Source organism: Rosa chinensis, chromosome 2 (assembly GCF_002994745.2).
Source record: "Rosa chinensis cultivar Old Blush chromosome 2, RchiOBHm-V2, whole genome shotgun sequence".
Classification (NCBI taxonomy): Eukaryota; Viridiplantae; Streptophyta; class Magnoliopsida; order Rosales; family Rosaceae; genus Rosa; species Rosa chinensis.
This window is the reverse complement of record NC_037089.1, coordinates 51,162,210-51,179,588: the sequence shown is the minus strand read 5'-3', so window position 1 is coordinate 51,179,588 and position 17,379 is coordinate 51,162,210. Positions and strand designations below refer to the sequence as shown.

General features: G+C 41.5%; 1 protein-coding gene across 1 annotated transcript; it reads right to left on the bottom strand.

Moving 5' to 3' along the window:
- Window positions 1-6,387: 6,387 nt before the first annotated feature.
- LOC112188640 (putative UPF0481 protein At3g02645) lies at window positions 6,388-8,411 on the bottom strand. Its single transcript, XM_024327797.2, has one exon. It carries the CDS (start codon window positions 8,237-8,239, stop codon window positions 6,572-6,574), a length of 1,668 nt encoding a protein of 555 aa, XP_024183565.1. The 5' UTR covers window positions 8,240-8,411; the 3' UTR covers window positions 6,388-6,571.
- Window positions 8,412-17,379: the final 8,968 nt, after the last annotated feature.

Below are 17,379 nucleotides of genomic sequence, written 5' to 3'. Positions count from 1 at the left end.
CTCTTTCTTGTTTCACCCTGTATAGAAAGAAAGGACTTTGAGTTAAATAGGTCCTCATAGGATGCCTTTGGGTCGTGTAGCTAGTTATACATTCATGTAACAAATTAAAACTTGCTATCCGACTGAAGTCCTTAATTGCATGCATATTATTCTTATTATCACTAGTATGCGCTTCAAATCATAACTTCTATTGATAAATTTTCTATAAAAATTTGACATGAATGAAAAACACAATATGAAAAACGTAGAATATATAAGATATACCGTTGAAGTAAAGAAATTATATACAAAAATTTAAGGATACCATTTCATAGCCATTGGTAATTCAAGTCTTAATTAATGAAAATGTTGAATACAATTGGGGGAACATAAAACCTTAACCTCATATTATAATAAACAACGGGAGAGCATCCCAAATAATAACAGGAGCCTCCACTAATCTTATGTATTTAAACCTGCACCAACTCGTAAGAGTTGTCATACCAACAATCTGTTTTATGTTTTTAAAGTTTTAACCATACTTCTTATTATCTATAGCTAAATACGGTATTTCTTATTATAGTTTAGAGAATATAATTTAAAAAAAAATTAATAACTGAAGTATATAAGAGGTAAAAACTTCCAAAAATATAGTTGTCTATAATTTTTAGGGAGTCTGTTATACTTTTTTTTTGGGTCCTTGACCCAAAGCACCAAAATAAGTAAAAATTACCCCACTTACCCCAGCAACAGATTTTTGTTCCCAGATACACAATTTAAGCTCAAATGACCATTTTGCCCTCAAACTAATTAAAAAATTACCCACTGCCATTCTGTCTACTCTCTCTCTTTCTCTCTCTCTCTCAGTCTCCGATTTGTGTTCTCTCTCTCTCTCTCTCTCTCTCTCTCTCTCTCTCTCTCTCTCTCTCTCTCTCTTTCTCTCTCTTCCCCCGCCTTCCCCGGCCTGCAAAGCCCCGACGCCAACTCCACCTCCTACCAGAGTCGGGCCGGCCACCATGGCGTCGTCACCAACTCTCTCTCTCTCACCGCCGTTGACCTCAACTGCAGTCGTCGTCAACAACTGCATCTCCGACCTCGGTCTTCCTGATATCGTTACCCCCTCTCTGGTGAAGGATTAGGCTGGCGACATTAGAGTGGGTTTCGCAACCGGTGCAGTCCGATCCGGCCACATTGGAGCTGGTTTCAACCTTTTCGTAGCCTGTGTAGTCCGATCCCAGTGGCCGCAAAGCCGACTGCGGCGTTTCGATCGACGAGCAGCATCACCACCACCTCAGGCCAGAGATCAGCGACTGTTTCGGTGTTGGGCTCCGGCGTTGAAGTCGGCGACTACGCTTGCAGTCTCATCAGAACGGGTGTTCAGGCCAGTGGTTCGAGCAGGTGAAGGTGCTGCAATCCCTTTAGTAGCAAACCTGCAGACTGTTGCTACAGTTGAAGGTGAGAGAGATAGGTGGGTGCCCAGATCATTTTCTGGGTGGCCGATCATTTTTTTTTTTTAAGTAATGGGACAGAAAAAGAGGGAAAAAAAAAGTTTTGAATGTCTATTGGGAGGCAATAGACGTCTATTGGGGGGCAATAGACGTCTATTGCGACGTCTATTGGGGGCCAATACATGGCTAATAATCATCTATTGGGGGGCAATACATGGCTGCTAGTCGTCTATTGGGGGGCAATACATGGCAGATAGACGTCTATTGAGGTGTCTATTGCCCCCTAATAGATGTCTATTGCCCCCCAATAGACGTCTATTGGGGGGCAATACATGGCTGATAGTCGTCTATTGGGAAGGCAATACATGGTTAATAGACGTCTATTGGGGGGCAATACATGGTTGATAGACGTCTATTGCCCCTTTATTGGGGGGCAATAGATGTCTATTAGGGGGCAATACATGGCTGATAGTTGTCTATTGGGGGCAAAAAAACTTTCCGGAGGGTGGTAGCCGGTGACCGGAATCCGGCGAAAATTGGCCGGATTCCGGCGACCGCTCACCGGATTCCGGCGCCGGTGACCGGAATCCGGCGAAGTCTCTTATGGTTTCTCTCTCTTCCATTCTCTCTCTCTCTCTCTCTCTCTATGTAACAAAGGTGAGGGTAAAATGGTATTAGAAAAATAATAAAAACAAAAAAAAAATCTTAATGGGGTATTAGGGAAGACCTCCTTAGAGTGTTTTGGGTAAGAGGGAATTAAAAAAACTTAGTGGGGTAAGTGGGAAAAAAATCTCTAAAAATGGTGTAAATGGACAAAAACCCTTTTTTTTTTTCTGTTCTATTAGAGCAAAATAGTGCATTTTGTTTTCCAAAAAACAACTTATATGAAAGTTGTTGGAGATGAAATAAGAGTGTATTCGTAATCTCTCATCCTATAGTGATTATTCAAAGGAGAATGCACCCTACTTATGATAAAAAAAAATTACAAAATTAAAAAAAATTAAAAAAGCTCTTCAACTCTATATTCAAAATTGAAAATATTGTTTAAGCATCTTTTAATGATCATTAACGAAAAATCAATCAAATCTAAGATATCCAGGTAGTAATGCGTTTGTAATAATTAAAAATGACAATGATTCGATTAACAAATAATTATAAAAAGTGATTAAACAAAAAAAGTTAAATTTTGAGTCTTTATAAAAAAATTTTGAAAAAACTTTTGGAGATGCTTCAAGTGCTAGTGTTCAATTTCATGTATCATATTCGTAAAAAAGACGAGTAATTTCATCCCTATTTTTTACCATCACCTTCTTTCGTGCCCGTATGAAAGGAAGCAGGAGGAGCTTTTGTTGCTGTCGAATTTCGTTGAACTGATTCCAACCCTTACGGAACAAAATCTTGTTCAACCATCTCGGTCCCAAGTTTAGGGTCTGGAAACCTCTGACCAAAGCTAAGCTGCACATCAGCAATTTCTTTCATCTTCGCCTCATCCTCCACCTTCTCACCAAACACTATATCCACGAACAAAGAAGTTATGGAGAATCGAAAATGGTCTAAAACTTCGACGACTGGTCCGTTGGACGATACGGACTGATCGTCTGATCGAGACGGTTGGTGAGGATGTCCAAAGAGCCCATTTGCGGGAAGAAGCGTAGGACCTGAGCCAAGAAGGGTTTAGAACCTCGGAGATAAGGTTCCGGCGGCGGAGGCGCCATGTTGGGCCGTAGCCGCTGCTGAAGATGACACGATTGTCGGCTTGTCGCTAATGATGCGCTTGGTGATGGGCTGGGGTGGAGGGCGGTCCGAACAGACTGCGCCGTTTTGGACCAAGACTTGGTGGGCGAGTGAGACTGTGAGTGGTCGTCGATGAAAATGGCGGGGTGAGAACTGAAGGAGATGGGGAGAGAGTCGATGGGGCCGTAATTGGCGTGGAGGTCAAGAAGGATGGGTTTGATTCTGGAGGTCAGTTTGAAGAGCCATGTGAAGTTTCCAATTATGAGAATCGAGGTGGGTCCTGGCGGTAGAATAGTAGTATAGTACCGTTGAGTTTGGCCGAGGGTTTCGAGGGAAAGAGAAGAGATGGATCCGGAGATTTTAGGAGGAAAGCGATGAAGAGGGAGAAAACAAATTACGTTATAAAACAGTAAGCGCTTGGTGAGTTGGTGTTCATCCAAAAAAAAAAAGTGCTGGTGCATGTTGGTGTATACTGTATATAAAAATGTAGAAACTCTAAAGAGCTCAGATGCCATTTTTGTTCGGGAAACCATTATCTTATGACTCTGTACTGTCATTATCAATGTTTTAAAAGGCTGAGGCGTAGTCGAGGCGTAGCCGGGAGAGCCTCAGCAAGGCGTTTGCCTTGAGGCGTAAGGCGTAAGCCTTACGTATAAATTTGCTGTATTTACGTATAGAACTAGTCCTATATATAGAACATGTATTGTAACCAAAAAAACATTATAAATTGTCATTCATTCATAATAAGCAAGTACTAAAACCATATGATTCAACAAAATCACCAAACCTATAATAAATCCAAAGATATAAAGTTGAAAAACCAAAGAACAAGAACAATAGTGAAACAGAGCACGGTGCTAGAAGTAAAGCCAGCAACTTTGGCCATAAGTGTTTCAATAGTCTATTGGTAAAATGAGGTAACTTAAATTAACAGACAGTGATTTCATTATGGTACTACAATGACAACCGAACCATCACAGATGCACGCTGATCAAATTAGTCTGCTTTTGTCACTACTAATACCCAGACGTTGACACTACAATCACCATACCACCATGGTACATAACCCCAAATGTCTGAGTTTCTCTTACACCTGACCAACCGAGAATATGCACTAATTCACCAAGTATTACATCCTCTACATGACAGCAAATTAGATTCTGCAAAGCTCTTCGTTTTCTACGTCTGTGCAAGTGTGCATGATAGAATTATGATCAATCAATTTTTGAAGATGCATATAGGTGAAACACCACTCCTTCGTTCTGCTTTCCCTCGATGATTACCATAAACACAATTCCACAAAAACTATAAAACCACACTCGTCATCTGTAACTTGCTAACATTTATCCAATTAAATAGAGATGGGGAACAGCAGCAAACAATTACAAGGTATCCAAATTCCAATAACAACGAAACACAAAACCATCCAAAGAAAGCAAGGAAAGTTGAGAGAAAAGCAAGATCATACCTTAAACTCCTTTTCTTCAAAATTCAAATCGAACTACAAGTCTACAACTCTCCAACTCTCTTCAAATCGAACTTATTTCTTGCTCAAATTCTGCAAATAGCCTCCTTCAGCTCCAAATTCTTGAAAAAACTTATGGGCTCTTCATGATTTTATCAACTTTTCAAGTAAGGGATTGGGATTGGCTGCTCTTGAGAGTGAAGAGTTGGGGAGGAGGCTGTTTGAGTGATTTGGGGCTTGGGTCGGGTATAATACACGACCTAAATGAATCAAAACCCTCTCAACACCAAAACGACGTCGTTTTGGTGTGTAGAAAAAAAAAAAAATTCCTCAGGCGTACGCTCAGGACGCCTTAAGGCGCGTTTTCACCGCCTTTAACGCCTCCATCTCCGCCTCCTGCGCCTCTGCGCCTCATCTGCAAAACAGAGGCAATTTTCTTCACGCCTCACGCCTTTTACGCTTGAAGGCGCGCCTGACGCGCGCTTTTTAAAACATTGGTCATTATAATAGTGAGAGTGATTCAATCATGACTTTCTGGGTTGAGGCTTTAAGAAATGGTCTGTCACTAGAAATTTACACAATAATTAAGCAATAGCCAAAGTATATATATAATCAAAGAAAAAATTGGTTTACTACAAATCTGGCATTCGGTGTTAGAATGCTTATTTTTATACCTTTTTTTTATCAAAGGGAACGGCGCTAAGAACAAAACTTATGGTTATGCCACGATGTGTGGACTGTTTCGGGCTTTCAAGGTCATGTCGGGTCCCCCAAACTGCAATTTACTATTTTTAAATATTTTAGGGTTTCCTAGTTCGATTTAGATTTGTTTTGTTGTAACATGTGGTCTTTTAGGATTCACTGTTAGTCGCTCTAGGGTTTCTTTTCTCCTTACTTCCTCTGCCCCTGCCAGATCACTGCAATTGATCCCATGAAACTGCAACAATACTCTTGAGACGGAAAGCTAGCAGGTCAAGATAGTTGTTCATGGCAAGTTGAGGTGGATAGATTCTTCTAGATCATGGAGGTTCATAGGCAGGTCAAGATGGTTGCTTTCCGTCTCAAGAGTATTGCTGCAGTTTGGTTAGCTATTTTTAATTGCAAATCCATTTCAAGGGTACACATGTGTACCAGCATGGCAGCATGGAGTAGAGATTTCAATCCTCAACTTGCACCGAATTCTCAGTACAATCCAAAGCAGCCTATATATATGAAAAATCTCATCTGAACAACCTGTAGTATATATAAATTATCTTCTTAATTATATCTAAGCAGTTGGTAGAATATACTGAGGTGACCATATTTTAATTATCTTCTCAACTGTGTATTATTTTCTTGGATATTTGCAAAGAAATTAAAAGTGATCTAATCTCAGATATGAATATCATAGTTGTGTAAGTGATCGAAGACAAATAATGTGCTCTTTGCTGACTAATAAAGAAGTGGAGACCGGAACCTAATTTCAAATTCAGTTTATAATTGATAAGTTCTGATCATGTTATAACATTACTGAACTCGGAAACCAAAAGTTCACGTATATATATATGTTGACGTTGTTGAGTTCAAATTGTCACTAACCAGCCAAGATATCGAAGTTAAATTAAGATGGATGACAGAAGGTAATGAGTCATGCCTATACCAAACGATATATTAGCATATAATCAAATTCTTGATGCCCTTTCTCATCATTACAATCACTAACTTCACCCCGGGGGGTAGAGAGAGAGAGAGAGAGAGAGAGAGAGAGAGAGAGAGAGAGAATCGAACAATTAAGAAATAAGCACTACAATCTTTTGATCATTGCAATCCCCTCAAAAAACCAATAACTAAAGTAAGAAAGCAAACCGAACCAAACAATCCAGAAGCTTTTCGATTCCATAGCACAAATTAAGAGGGGTCGTCAATGAGCAAGATGACAACGATATTAATACGGCTAATCAAATCACTAGGTTGTGGTGTTGATCTGATATATGCGACTGCAGTTGTTTCCTGGGCAAAATGTTTGCATTGTCATCAAGAGCAGGAACAAAATGGCAGCGAGCAAAGCCAGAACTTTCCAGCAACCAATCACATAAGTTTTAAAAAAATTCATCGTCTTCACCTTCCATCTACTATTGTAATACTTGTTGGCATCTTCGATTGCCTTATCCAAGAAGGGCACTTTGGTCAATCTAATGGACTTGCTCATGCCATTGAACAGCTTTGCCACTTCTTCATCACTCTTCAAATGGTTCAAGATGATACCTTTCCCTCTAAGCAACTTGGCATCCTCCTCGGTGTCTATGATCCCATTCATCAACTCGGTGTAGCGAGTAAAAACCAACGGCCCCGATGCAATTGATGCTTCGTAGGCCACCAAGTTTCTCAGGATCACCTCTGTGTTCCCATCTAATCTAGTACTGGGGAGGTAAAATGAGCAAGTTTTAGCATCGAAAGAGATACTCGAAATGCTATTTGCAGGCAGGAACTTGACACCGGATTTTGACAGATCAGAGACAGATGGAATAGTGATCTCCTCTATCAAGGGCGGTTTACTAGTGCCACTGCTCGAATTTTCATCTTCGAGTTTGACTGCTTCTTTTTCTTGAGAGGAAACTAAGGACTCGAGAGGTTTTTTCAAAATTGCAAATCCAGGAAGGTTGGAGAGGATAGTCCAAGGCAGTTTGGATATCACCTTTACAGGTCCAGATATTAGAGTTTTTGTCAGCAGACGTATTGGACCTTTATTCAACTTCAAAAACAGCTTCCATACCTCTTCAAGAAATTGTTTGACGAAATTCGAGTTATCTGATGATTTTCCCTTGTCTGGTGTGGCCTCCCCACCCTCGGCTTCTGTGATTTCCGACGGCCCAGCTTCTAACTTGGGGGTGACCATGTGGTACAAAAAGTCCAGCAAGTGACAACAACTCGAGACTTGGATCTTCTGCAAGTCGTCATCATTCATCTTGAATGGTGAGAGCTCTTTGCACAATCCCATAAACATGGAAAGAAGCATATTGTCGGCACATTCCAACGTTGGGAACTGAAATTCCAACACTTTTCTCAACACAAACAGTGGGATTTGATTCTCAAGCATCACCAAGTCCCTAAGGATTGCATGATGTGCTGACTTCCTTCCTGCATGATCAACCAAATGCGCCATCCTTGAAAAAACTCTCATCAAAGTCTTCCCGTCTTGGACCGCATAGACTCGGAGGATTTCGAGGAGAAACGAAGCATCAATGACCATCATCCACCCCAAAGTCTCACCATTAAACTCCAAGTACTTGTGGTAACAAGCACGAATCCTCGGCTCGAAACTCATCAATTGGTCAACAAGGTGCTGGAATTTGAGGGTTTGCTTTCGCGTTCGTTTTGCCGCAGCCACTTTGTACCTCTCCATGTCATACAGCTCCGGACGCCAATAATGGTAAGGACCAATCGCAACCTGTTGAGGGGTGTACGATTCCGGGTCAGTAGCCAAGAGGGATTTGGGGACGTTGAAAATGGAGACGGGGATTTCTCCATCATCTTCGAGCTCCTCCTCTAGGGTTTTTCGTATTTGAATCACCCATTGAAGCTCATTGAAGTTGGAACTGGATTTGGAAGAGAATGTTGGTTGGAGAGAAGACATGTTTAGGCTGTTCTTCTAAGCTTGGGATGAACTTTGGCAACGGTTGCTGATGAGCATTGAGGTGTGAGGACGTTGTATTGAGTAGAAGAGTCCATAAATACTGTGATTAATGACTTTGATAGAGTGCGATAGCCATTAAACCATTGGGAATGCGTTTTCCTCATGGGTTAATTCTTTTGGGCAATGATATAGGGCCTCAATGAGGCCTAAGATTTATGGCCTCAAATCCTAGGTGTCACGCCATGTAAGCAAATACTAATTTTATTTTCAATTTCACATTATATATCTTGCCACATCATACTATTGCAACACCAACTTTACCCTTTTATATTTCCTTTTAGATGTTAGGGGTGAATAAATTACATTAATGAATTTAATTAGGTGACAAAAAATAATAATCAGCTATTAATTATGCATTAATTTAAGAGATATGTCTACAAATTCTTTAACCAATATTTTTCTTCATTTATTTAAATTCTTTCCTATAATTTTTCTTTCCAAATAGCATAAATATATTGAATTAGGTGTCAAGAAATAGGTAATAACTTTATTGATTAATTTCATCCAAAAAAATAGCATTAATAAATTGAATTTGGAAAATACATATGTCTAAATTAAGAGGTAAGAAAAAAAAATTCATGTTAGTAGCATTCATTAATTATCATCTACAATCTAAATATAAGGAAAATAAACAAACAGAAAATAATAAACTAAAATATAACGTTTAAACCCTAGCTACATAAAGAGAAAAGAATGAACATAAGAACATATAGAATGATATAACTATGTATTTTTCACATTATATTTTCAAAATTTACAGAAACGCAACAAAGGTTGAACTCATATACATGTATTATGCAAATCTATTGATCAAATGTATGTGCAAATCTATTGATTGAATTACATGAAATTTTTTCTATTCTTGACATTGTTATTTAAATCTAAGCATGAGTGTAATGAAAAGAAAAAAAAAGACAAAATAATTTTTTCTTTTAGAAAAAAAAATCAAAATAACTTGGAGTCATTAGATTTTGGAAGGCTAAAATTGTATTTTTCTCAATAATTACATGGCATGATTTGACAAATAGGTGATGTGTGTAGATGATATGGCATGACACCTAATATTGAGGCCATAAATCTTAGGCCTCATTGAGGCCACAAATCATTTTCCAATTCTTTTTAGTGAAAACTGTCTTTCACGTGGCTCCCATTTTGACATTTCTTCACCACCAAATACCAATTGGTATTATTAGATCCGGATCCTCTCCTTGGCAGTAGTTGCTTCTTGATTGTTCTTGACTTTTAATCCTATTCCTCCATTAATTATCCAAAGGTCACCAATTAACCACCTCAACACTTGGCCATTAAATAATAATAAAATGCCTTCTCTAAGGCTAAAGGAGCTGTTTCTTCCATTCTACCGTCAATTGAAAAAAAAAAAAAAAAACAGACGAAATTGCAGAAGACGGAGGGACGCTGCCTTCTTCCTCTACTCTGTTTCTCATAAGAGTCCAAACATCCGGTCACCCGGAACAATCATATGTATTAATTCTAGTTCATATTATTGAACTCGATTTCTCTCGCTCTTTTTAGTCTTCTCTTCTCACTTCTCTTTTTTTTTCTTCATCTTTTTCTAGTTTGATCGCAGAAAATTTCACTCTTTTTGCCATAAATGATGGCTTTCCTCGATCTGTTCAGGTCTTGTGTTCTCCCAATTTTGTCTTACTTTTGGATTACGAATGGGCATACTCCCAAAACAAAGAAACAATGATCTGATGTTGTTAAACAAAACCTAGGCCACTGAGTCTATAGTTTAAGATTCAAGAGCTTCAAAGGGAAGCTGATGGGTGGTTCCTGAGAGTGAGAGTGTTTGCTGATGGTTTTGTGACTGGTGAAGTTTGGGTTGACCCCTTGGTCGTTTGAAACCCAGGATAATTGTGGGTAACTCTTATTTATCAATTAGATTTGAGAACCCAATAAAACTATACCGATTAACCAAATTAGATCAACCACAAATTGACCAGAGAAAAAAAATCAAGGAGTATAATTACTTTGGAGACCAGAAGCTTCATTTCACAGAGCCTTGAAACATGAAATTTCGCAGTGACTCACAAATTAACGAAGTCTTTCTCCTCACAAATTAACCAAGTCTTTCTCTTCCTTCCAAACCATAATTAAATTCAACAAAGAATGAGGAATTGAAAAGGAAAGAGAGAATAGCAAATCTGGAAGAAGAAGAAGAAGAAGAGAGGAAGAATGCACTGTGCACTGTAAATGTAGGAAAGAGAAGAAGATAGGCCGAAGTTGGCTGAAGAATATCCAGATAAATACGAAGTTCGTCTTCAATTTTTTTTTTGGGTCCTTGACTAAAAGCCCCAAAATGGGCTGTGTCGAAATGTGAAGCGAACATTCAATTGGCGGAGGAATGCAAAGTGGCGCCGTCGAGTGTAGCTGGGATGTCTTTTGCTGGTGGTTCTCACAGCGGCCTATCGATGAGTTTATGGGATTCACTTATTTCAATGAGAGCTTTGGGTACATGGATAATGGATCGTCTAAGGCTTGTGCTCATTGGTTACAATGTGAAACTGATTATACATTGGATAGTAATTGTTTGAACCCAAAATAACATTTTTTCCCGACAAGGGGGACTCGAAGAAATCCGGGCCAACATCCATGGCCCAAGCCATATATTTGCGACAAGTTCGGAAAATATTGTTTAGAGGCTAAGTAAAGCCTATTTGGAGGTCAAGCGATTTTGAGGCAAATCTGGATATTCATTGATTTAGTATTAATTGTCAAATATTTGATAATTAAGGAGATGTGTTGGCTTGATTACCAAGTATTGCCCAAGAAAAGAGGAGGTTTGACGTGCAAGCTGCCACTGGTAATTGAAAATAATTGGTCTACATTGAAGGTTCGTAATGGACGTGGGCTAGCCTCACTGTGGATAGCAAATACGTTCGCAATTAAAACATTCGCGAAAGGATAGCGAAGCATGGTGCAAGAATCAAGGCTACACATATATATTTCAATTAAGTCTTGCTCGCGAAGAACAATAAAAGATATATATATATATATATATATATATATATAAGCCAATTATGCAAGCTGCATGAGTACGTGGGCTATATATATATATATATGCATGCAAGAAATTAAACAGGTTGGACGTACAACATAGAAGGACATAATCATATATCCTTATTAATTGTAACCATATATATATAGAAGTGTGCGGAGGATCATATATGTATATATGATGTGTATATGCAATTAAACATGGCAGACAAGTTGTCCTTTTCTACTTCGAGGCAGTCCATGCAATTAAGTCCTATAGTTGACCAATTAAGCAAGGAATCAAGGGCTCCCACATACATGGCAATCAGGGAATGAAGTTGGATGTACGTCAAATGGAAGGGACACCATCACCTCTTAATTGCAATAATATATATCCTTTCTGATTTGCATGCCGCGAGCTACGAGAGTCCTCGCGAAGATATATATCAATATAAGATACGTACATATCCTACCACTGCATCCAAGAGGAAGATTACGGCTGAGACTCTAAGAGGTAATTAATCTTTGCCTATATTCTAGCGGTGACAGAGGCGGATAATATTAATCATCGCCTACGATAATATCAAAACTATTAAGAGTTTTGATTTGATTCAAAGCTAATAACTGTGGCCTAAAATATAGTATTTCATTCCTATTTGGAAAGTGAATCTGCAGCAGCCTATATATAGAGGCTAAAGACGATACAGAAAGGGACTTCTCTCGAATCAATCAATCCCAGCGATTACAAAGCCTCCCCGGAGCAAACCTTCAACCCTGTTGAAACCCGGCGACCGTACTCTCAGTCCTAGTCTCTCCGAGCCGACTGACAGTGCTACTGCCACAGATACTACCAGCGAAGCAAGGGTAACGCCCTGGCAACCCAGCAAAGCTAAAGATACGCTTTAGCAAACCCCGTGCTTTCTCAGAACTTCTCAGTGATTGCTCTGCTCAACCTATAACGTTGAGTATCGATTTGGTGATCGAAGATATCACACCCAAAGTCCTTATCCGTAAGGCAAAAGTCATTTCTCGAAAGGCTAGAGAAGAACCCTGTGGCGAGGTTGGTGTTCTCCTCGTCCACAGCGCTTGAAGAATAAGTCAGGTCAAGAGACTACCCCGACGACTGCACCCCACGGTGCTGGCACGCCTGCCAATCACACGCTCAAAAGAGACATTTTGCATACCAGCTGGTTTTGGAGCCAAACATTTTGGCACGCCCAGTGGGACCAAACTAGAGTCTTCTGTATTCACCATCATTGGGATGCCAGGGAAAGATCTTTACCAAAGGAACTTTTAAAGTGATAAAATGGCCAATGTTTCCACCATTTGCGACACTATGACAAGAGAGGCTTTCGTTGCAAAGCCTATTCCAGAGGGAGCGACCTTCGAGGAAAGGTGCGCGATTATCATAGAAAATATCGAGAACCATCGTAAGAAGATGGTTGCTGACTTTGACAGGGAGACTGCGAGGACAGACCAACTCATACACGAACTGGACGAGCGCATGACCCAACACGAGCATACCTCATCGGAGTGCGCGACCTTGCGCAAAGAAGGTCCTAGCTTGGCTACTCAGGGCAGTTCGCATCAAGACGAATTGGAAAGCCAAAAATCTTCGAGCAAAGAGGTTGTTTCTGAGGTTGAATTGCCTACAGGTGGCGATAAACCTGAATGCCTCACTGATGAGTCACAGCCTTACATAGAGGCTGTGCATGGAGAAGATGATCAACAAAATTGTTCTTCTGACAATACAGTTGTCTCTGAACAAATAGTTGATTTCTCCACTGATCAAGCCAAATACGTGGCTATTGATCAGATGCATGGGGGGCATGATACTGTCCAGGTTCACCCCCCTGATAATCAGAAGCAGTTGTATGATCAATTTAATTGTGATGTTGCTACTGAATGTCATGACCATGCAAAGGGTCAAGAGCATGGCCTACTTGATTATCAATTAAGGCATAGCCCACCTCACTATCATCAATTAAGCTTTGGCCATGCTACTGGACGTCATGGTGAAGATGGCCACAATCATGGCCAACTTAATTATCAATTAAGTTGTGGTCTACAAAAGCCAATATGTGGCTTTATTAATCAATTCAACTTGAATTCCTTCATCAGTGTTTCCAGGCCGAGCGGTGGCTTTGATATATGTGGAGGATACATCTGCAACCCACCTTGCAAGAATGGCCAGAATAATTATTCTAGTGGTCAGTTTGTCCTTCGCAACTGTAAGTTTGAGTATCACCAGTACAAGTTAGCTCTTGTTTACAATTATTCAACTTCGAATTTCTTGCAAAAGAAATTTATATATGATGATACTATACGGTCCATAGAGGCGTCTCAATATGATGCCTGGAAAGAAAATAGAGGCAAACAAATATTTGATATGCCTATTTTTAAAGAAGAGATTAATTCATCAAATTTTGGTGATTCTAAATATGATCTCAACATGGAGACAATATATGATGAATATGATGATGATTACGCTTTAATTATTGGTTCCAAAAATCACAAGCAGGAGTTCAAGTTCTTTGAAGCTCTTGACATGGAGAATTTAGACCAACAAGTGGTCAAATACAAAAGCCAACATGTAGTGGCTAATTCTGAAGACACCATGTTCTATGATATGGTAGTTGGCGACAAAGCCGATCTTGGGACATTATTATCTCCAAAATTGCAATTGAAGATCTCACTTCGTCAACCAACAAAGATATTTGGGGGCCAATATTACTCCTTCTATGAGCCAAATTTCTCTCAAGTGTTCGACGTGAAGTATCTTTGTTGCTTTCCTGCAAGCTTTCACAAGAAAAGTTTTCATGTTATAAATTTTGATACGTCGGAGCTTGGAGTAAAGCATAGATGGCCTCCCCCGTGGCCTTCTAGAGGTTAGCCAAACGCACTGCTGCAAGCTTCTTTCTTTTAGTTAGGTAAAAAAAAAAAAAAAAAGTTAAGCGAGTGGCCGTGAAAGAAATGGCAGCGAGCGAGGACATGAGCGAGTGCCCGCGAAGAGATGCCCGCGAGAAGAATTAGTTCGCAAAGGAGGCCAGCAGTGACATTCAGCGAATGGTCGCGGAGCGAGGAGTTATCAAACACTCGCGAGGTACATTTTTCGCGAAGGCTATTCTCGCGACCAATCATCTCAAGAAGCAGAGCTCGCTGAATACACTTGGCCTGAGCCTCGCTAGCAAGGTTCGATCCGGCGAAGCGCTTTGCAGAACTTCCTGCAACAAGATGTGCACACGCAGGGGCGAAGTCGATCTGAGGCCAGCGAGTGGTTTTTTTTTTTTTTTTTTATGGACAACATGCCATTTACAGTGGCAGACGTCAAGGCAGGGACGAGAAGGAAGTTTTCGATGCCACAACAGTTATACGGAGAGGCTCCTCTGCCAGCAAGAAAAGAAAAATTGAAGTGAAAACATCCTATCAAGGCAAAGCTGGACTGCAGGAGATTATATACCCAATCCGGAGTAATCTCCCATTGTTTCTATGAAGAATCAAGCTCAAGCTCAATCCCCATGACCCAGTGATTGTTTGTGCTTTTTACTAATTAATTGATCTTCTGTGGGCTATTCTGTTGAGTTTACATCACAAGTCTGAGAACATGAGATACGCACACAAGGTGTTCGATGGAATACCTGAAAGAAACCTCCTATGAAGATGGCGTGCTTTGCAAACTTGGGGGGCAGAACTGGAGATTACAGGGGAATATCAGTCCCCAAAAAGAGCTCACTAGCCTTCTCGTGAGGATGAAATTTCAGAGTTCGAAGATTTTCATGAGAAAAGAGCAGTAGCAGACAGAAGTTGTTTCGCCGGAGTAGTTTTCCTTGGCTATTGCTTCACAAATGCACCATGGGATGTTCTATAGTGTATTCAACTACGCGCAGATGATCAGCAGATCGATGATTAACACAAGTGATGTATGCCAATTACAGTGGCAGTATGCATTGATTTGCAGGGAAGGAAGCTACATTGAATACTGCATAGCTCTAATCTTTTTGCAAGTTCTGGAACCTATATGAATATTTGAGCGCCTAGCTGATGGTTATATGTATGTTTGCCAGTTTAGTGGCTAATTCTTTCTTTTCTCGGCCAAATTCTGTGGCTTCAAATTAATTTATATCGGTTGGTTAGCCTGGTGGTTTTTTATATGTAGGTGTGTACAGGTGCCTATAGAAGTACTAAGACTGTTAATGTCTAAAAGTCTGGCGGTAGCCGGACCTTAGTCAACGCTGATCCGTTGGGCGGATCGATACTTCTGTTAATGTTGTAGTTCCCGTTACCTGTCAAGTAAAATACAACGGGCGTCAGAGGGAGACCGCGCTGGGCGGTCTTCAACTCTCCGATGCCTAAGTTAGTCAATGTATTTATGTTGACAAAGTAACAGTAGGTAAGTATTGAATGCGTAATTAATGAGGAGAGATGAGAGAACCTTTTATAGGTGAGGAAGAGACTGATCTTGTCTTTGTTTTCGATGTGGGACTGATATGCTTCAGTTCTCAGTTTCAGAAGCTTCTGACGCTATCTTGGCGTGGCGCGTGGCGGCGCGTCGCCGGCGATCTGGGGATGGTCCAACGCTGAGGTTGTAGCCCGCCTGGCTGTGCGTCTGCATGTCATTCCTTTGGTTAGAATTAGTACCTTTAGCAGTACAATGAGCATGGCCCATTATAGCTAATTATGCTTGCAAATGTACATGTATGTACAAGTCCCCCAAGTCCCCAGTCAAGGAGGGCAATCTTGGTTGGGGAGTTGTTCGGCGGTTTGAAGCGTTTTCCTCCGCTAGACTTGCAAGAGCATAATTAGCGTCAGTGCGTTGTCAACCGTTGGTTTTACTGAGCAAACGCTTTGTACCCTTTCGGGTGGGCCCCTGCTGGGCCCCCAGGGAGTCCCCCACTCCCCGGCGAAGATAGACCTCCGGATGGTCGGTAATTTGTTTGGTGAGGGGGAACTGCGCGGAGCAGAGGGTGTTGGGTAGCGAGCCCAATGTTTAGCACCCAGATGACGGGGGTCAACGTGCCTGATCAGGGCCGTCGTAGACTGTTTGACTAGTCCCCGTGTCCCGTAGGGACGGTCTGACGGTAACGCCGCGTAGCGGTCGTTGTCAGGGTGAGGCGTAGCCTCGGGATTTTTCGTTTGGCGGACATCCCCCCGCTGGATGCGGCAGGAAGCAGCGTCCGACAGACGTGCTTGGCGGTATTTTTGCAAGATAAAAAAGGGGGTTCCGCCAGAGGTGTGCAGCGAAAGACACCGCGTTTGCAGGATGGCAAGGGAGAAGTCCCGCTGGCAGGGCTTTGCTCAGCGGAGACTTCGTCGCTTGAAAATGACAAGGGAGAAGTTCCGCTGGCGGTGTTTCGCTCAGCGGATACTTCGTCGCTTGAGAAAATGACAAGGGAGAAGTTCCGTTGGCGGTGTTTCGCTCAGCGGATACTTCGTCGCTTGAGAAAATGACAAGGGAGAAGTTCCGCCGGCGGTGTTTCACTCAGCGGATACTTCGTCGCTTGAGAAAATACAAGGGAGAAGTTCCGCCGGCGGTGTTTCGCTCAGCGGATACTTCGTCGCTTGAGAAAATGACAAGGGAGAAGTTCCGCCGGCGGTGTTTCGCTCAGCGGATACTTCGTCGCTTGAGAAAATGACAAGGGAGAAGTTCCGCTGGCGGTGTTTCGCTCAGCGGATACTTCGTCGCTTGAGAAAATAACAAGGGAGAAGTTCCGCTGGCGGTGTTTCCGAAGTTGCCCCTTCGGTGGTTAGCACGTGTCGAGCCTAAAGCGGGTTAGCGTGCGTAGGTCTGTCTGCTAAGCCTGTCCGTCTTCTAGCCTTTAATGACAGTAACTGTGGGTTTCGTAACCGAGATGACGCCTCGGGCAATCCGGAGAGTGAGTGGAGACGTACGACACGTGTACGGCTAACAAGTGATGTAGGTATGGGGCGGACGGCTGAGGACGCGTTGGGGCCGATATAAAAAGGGGGGAAACTCTGGGGGATTCCACACTTCGTGAAAATTTTGAAAGCTTAGCCACCGTTTGTCCGAAACTGGAGAAGGAGCCTACCGAAGTTTGGGTATACCACTCCCAGAGAGACGTCGG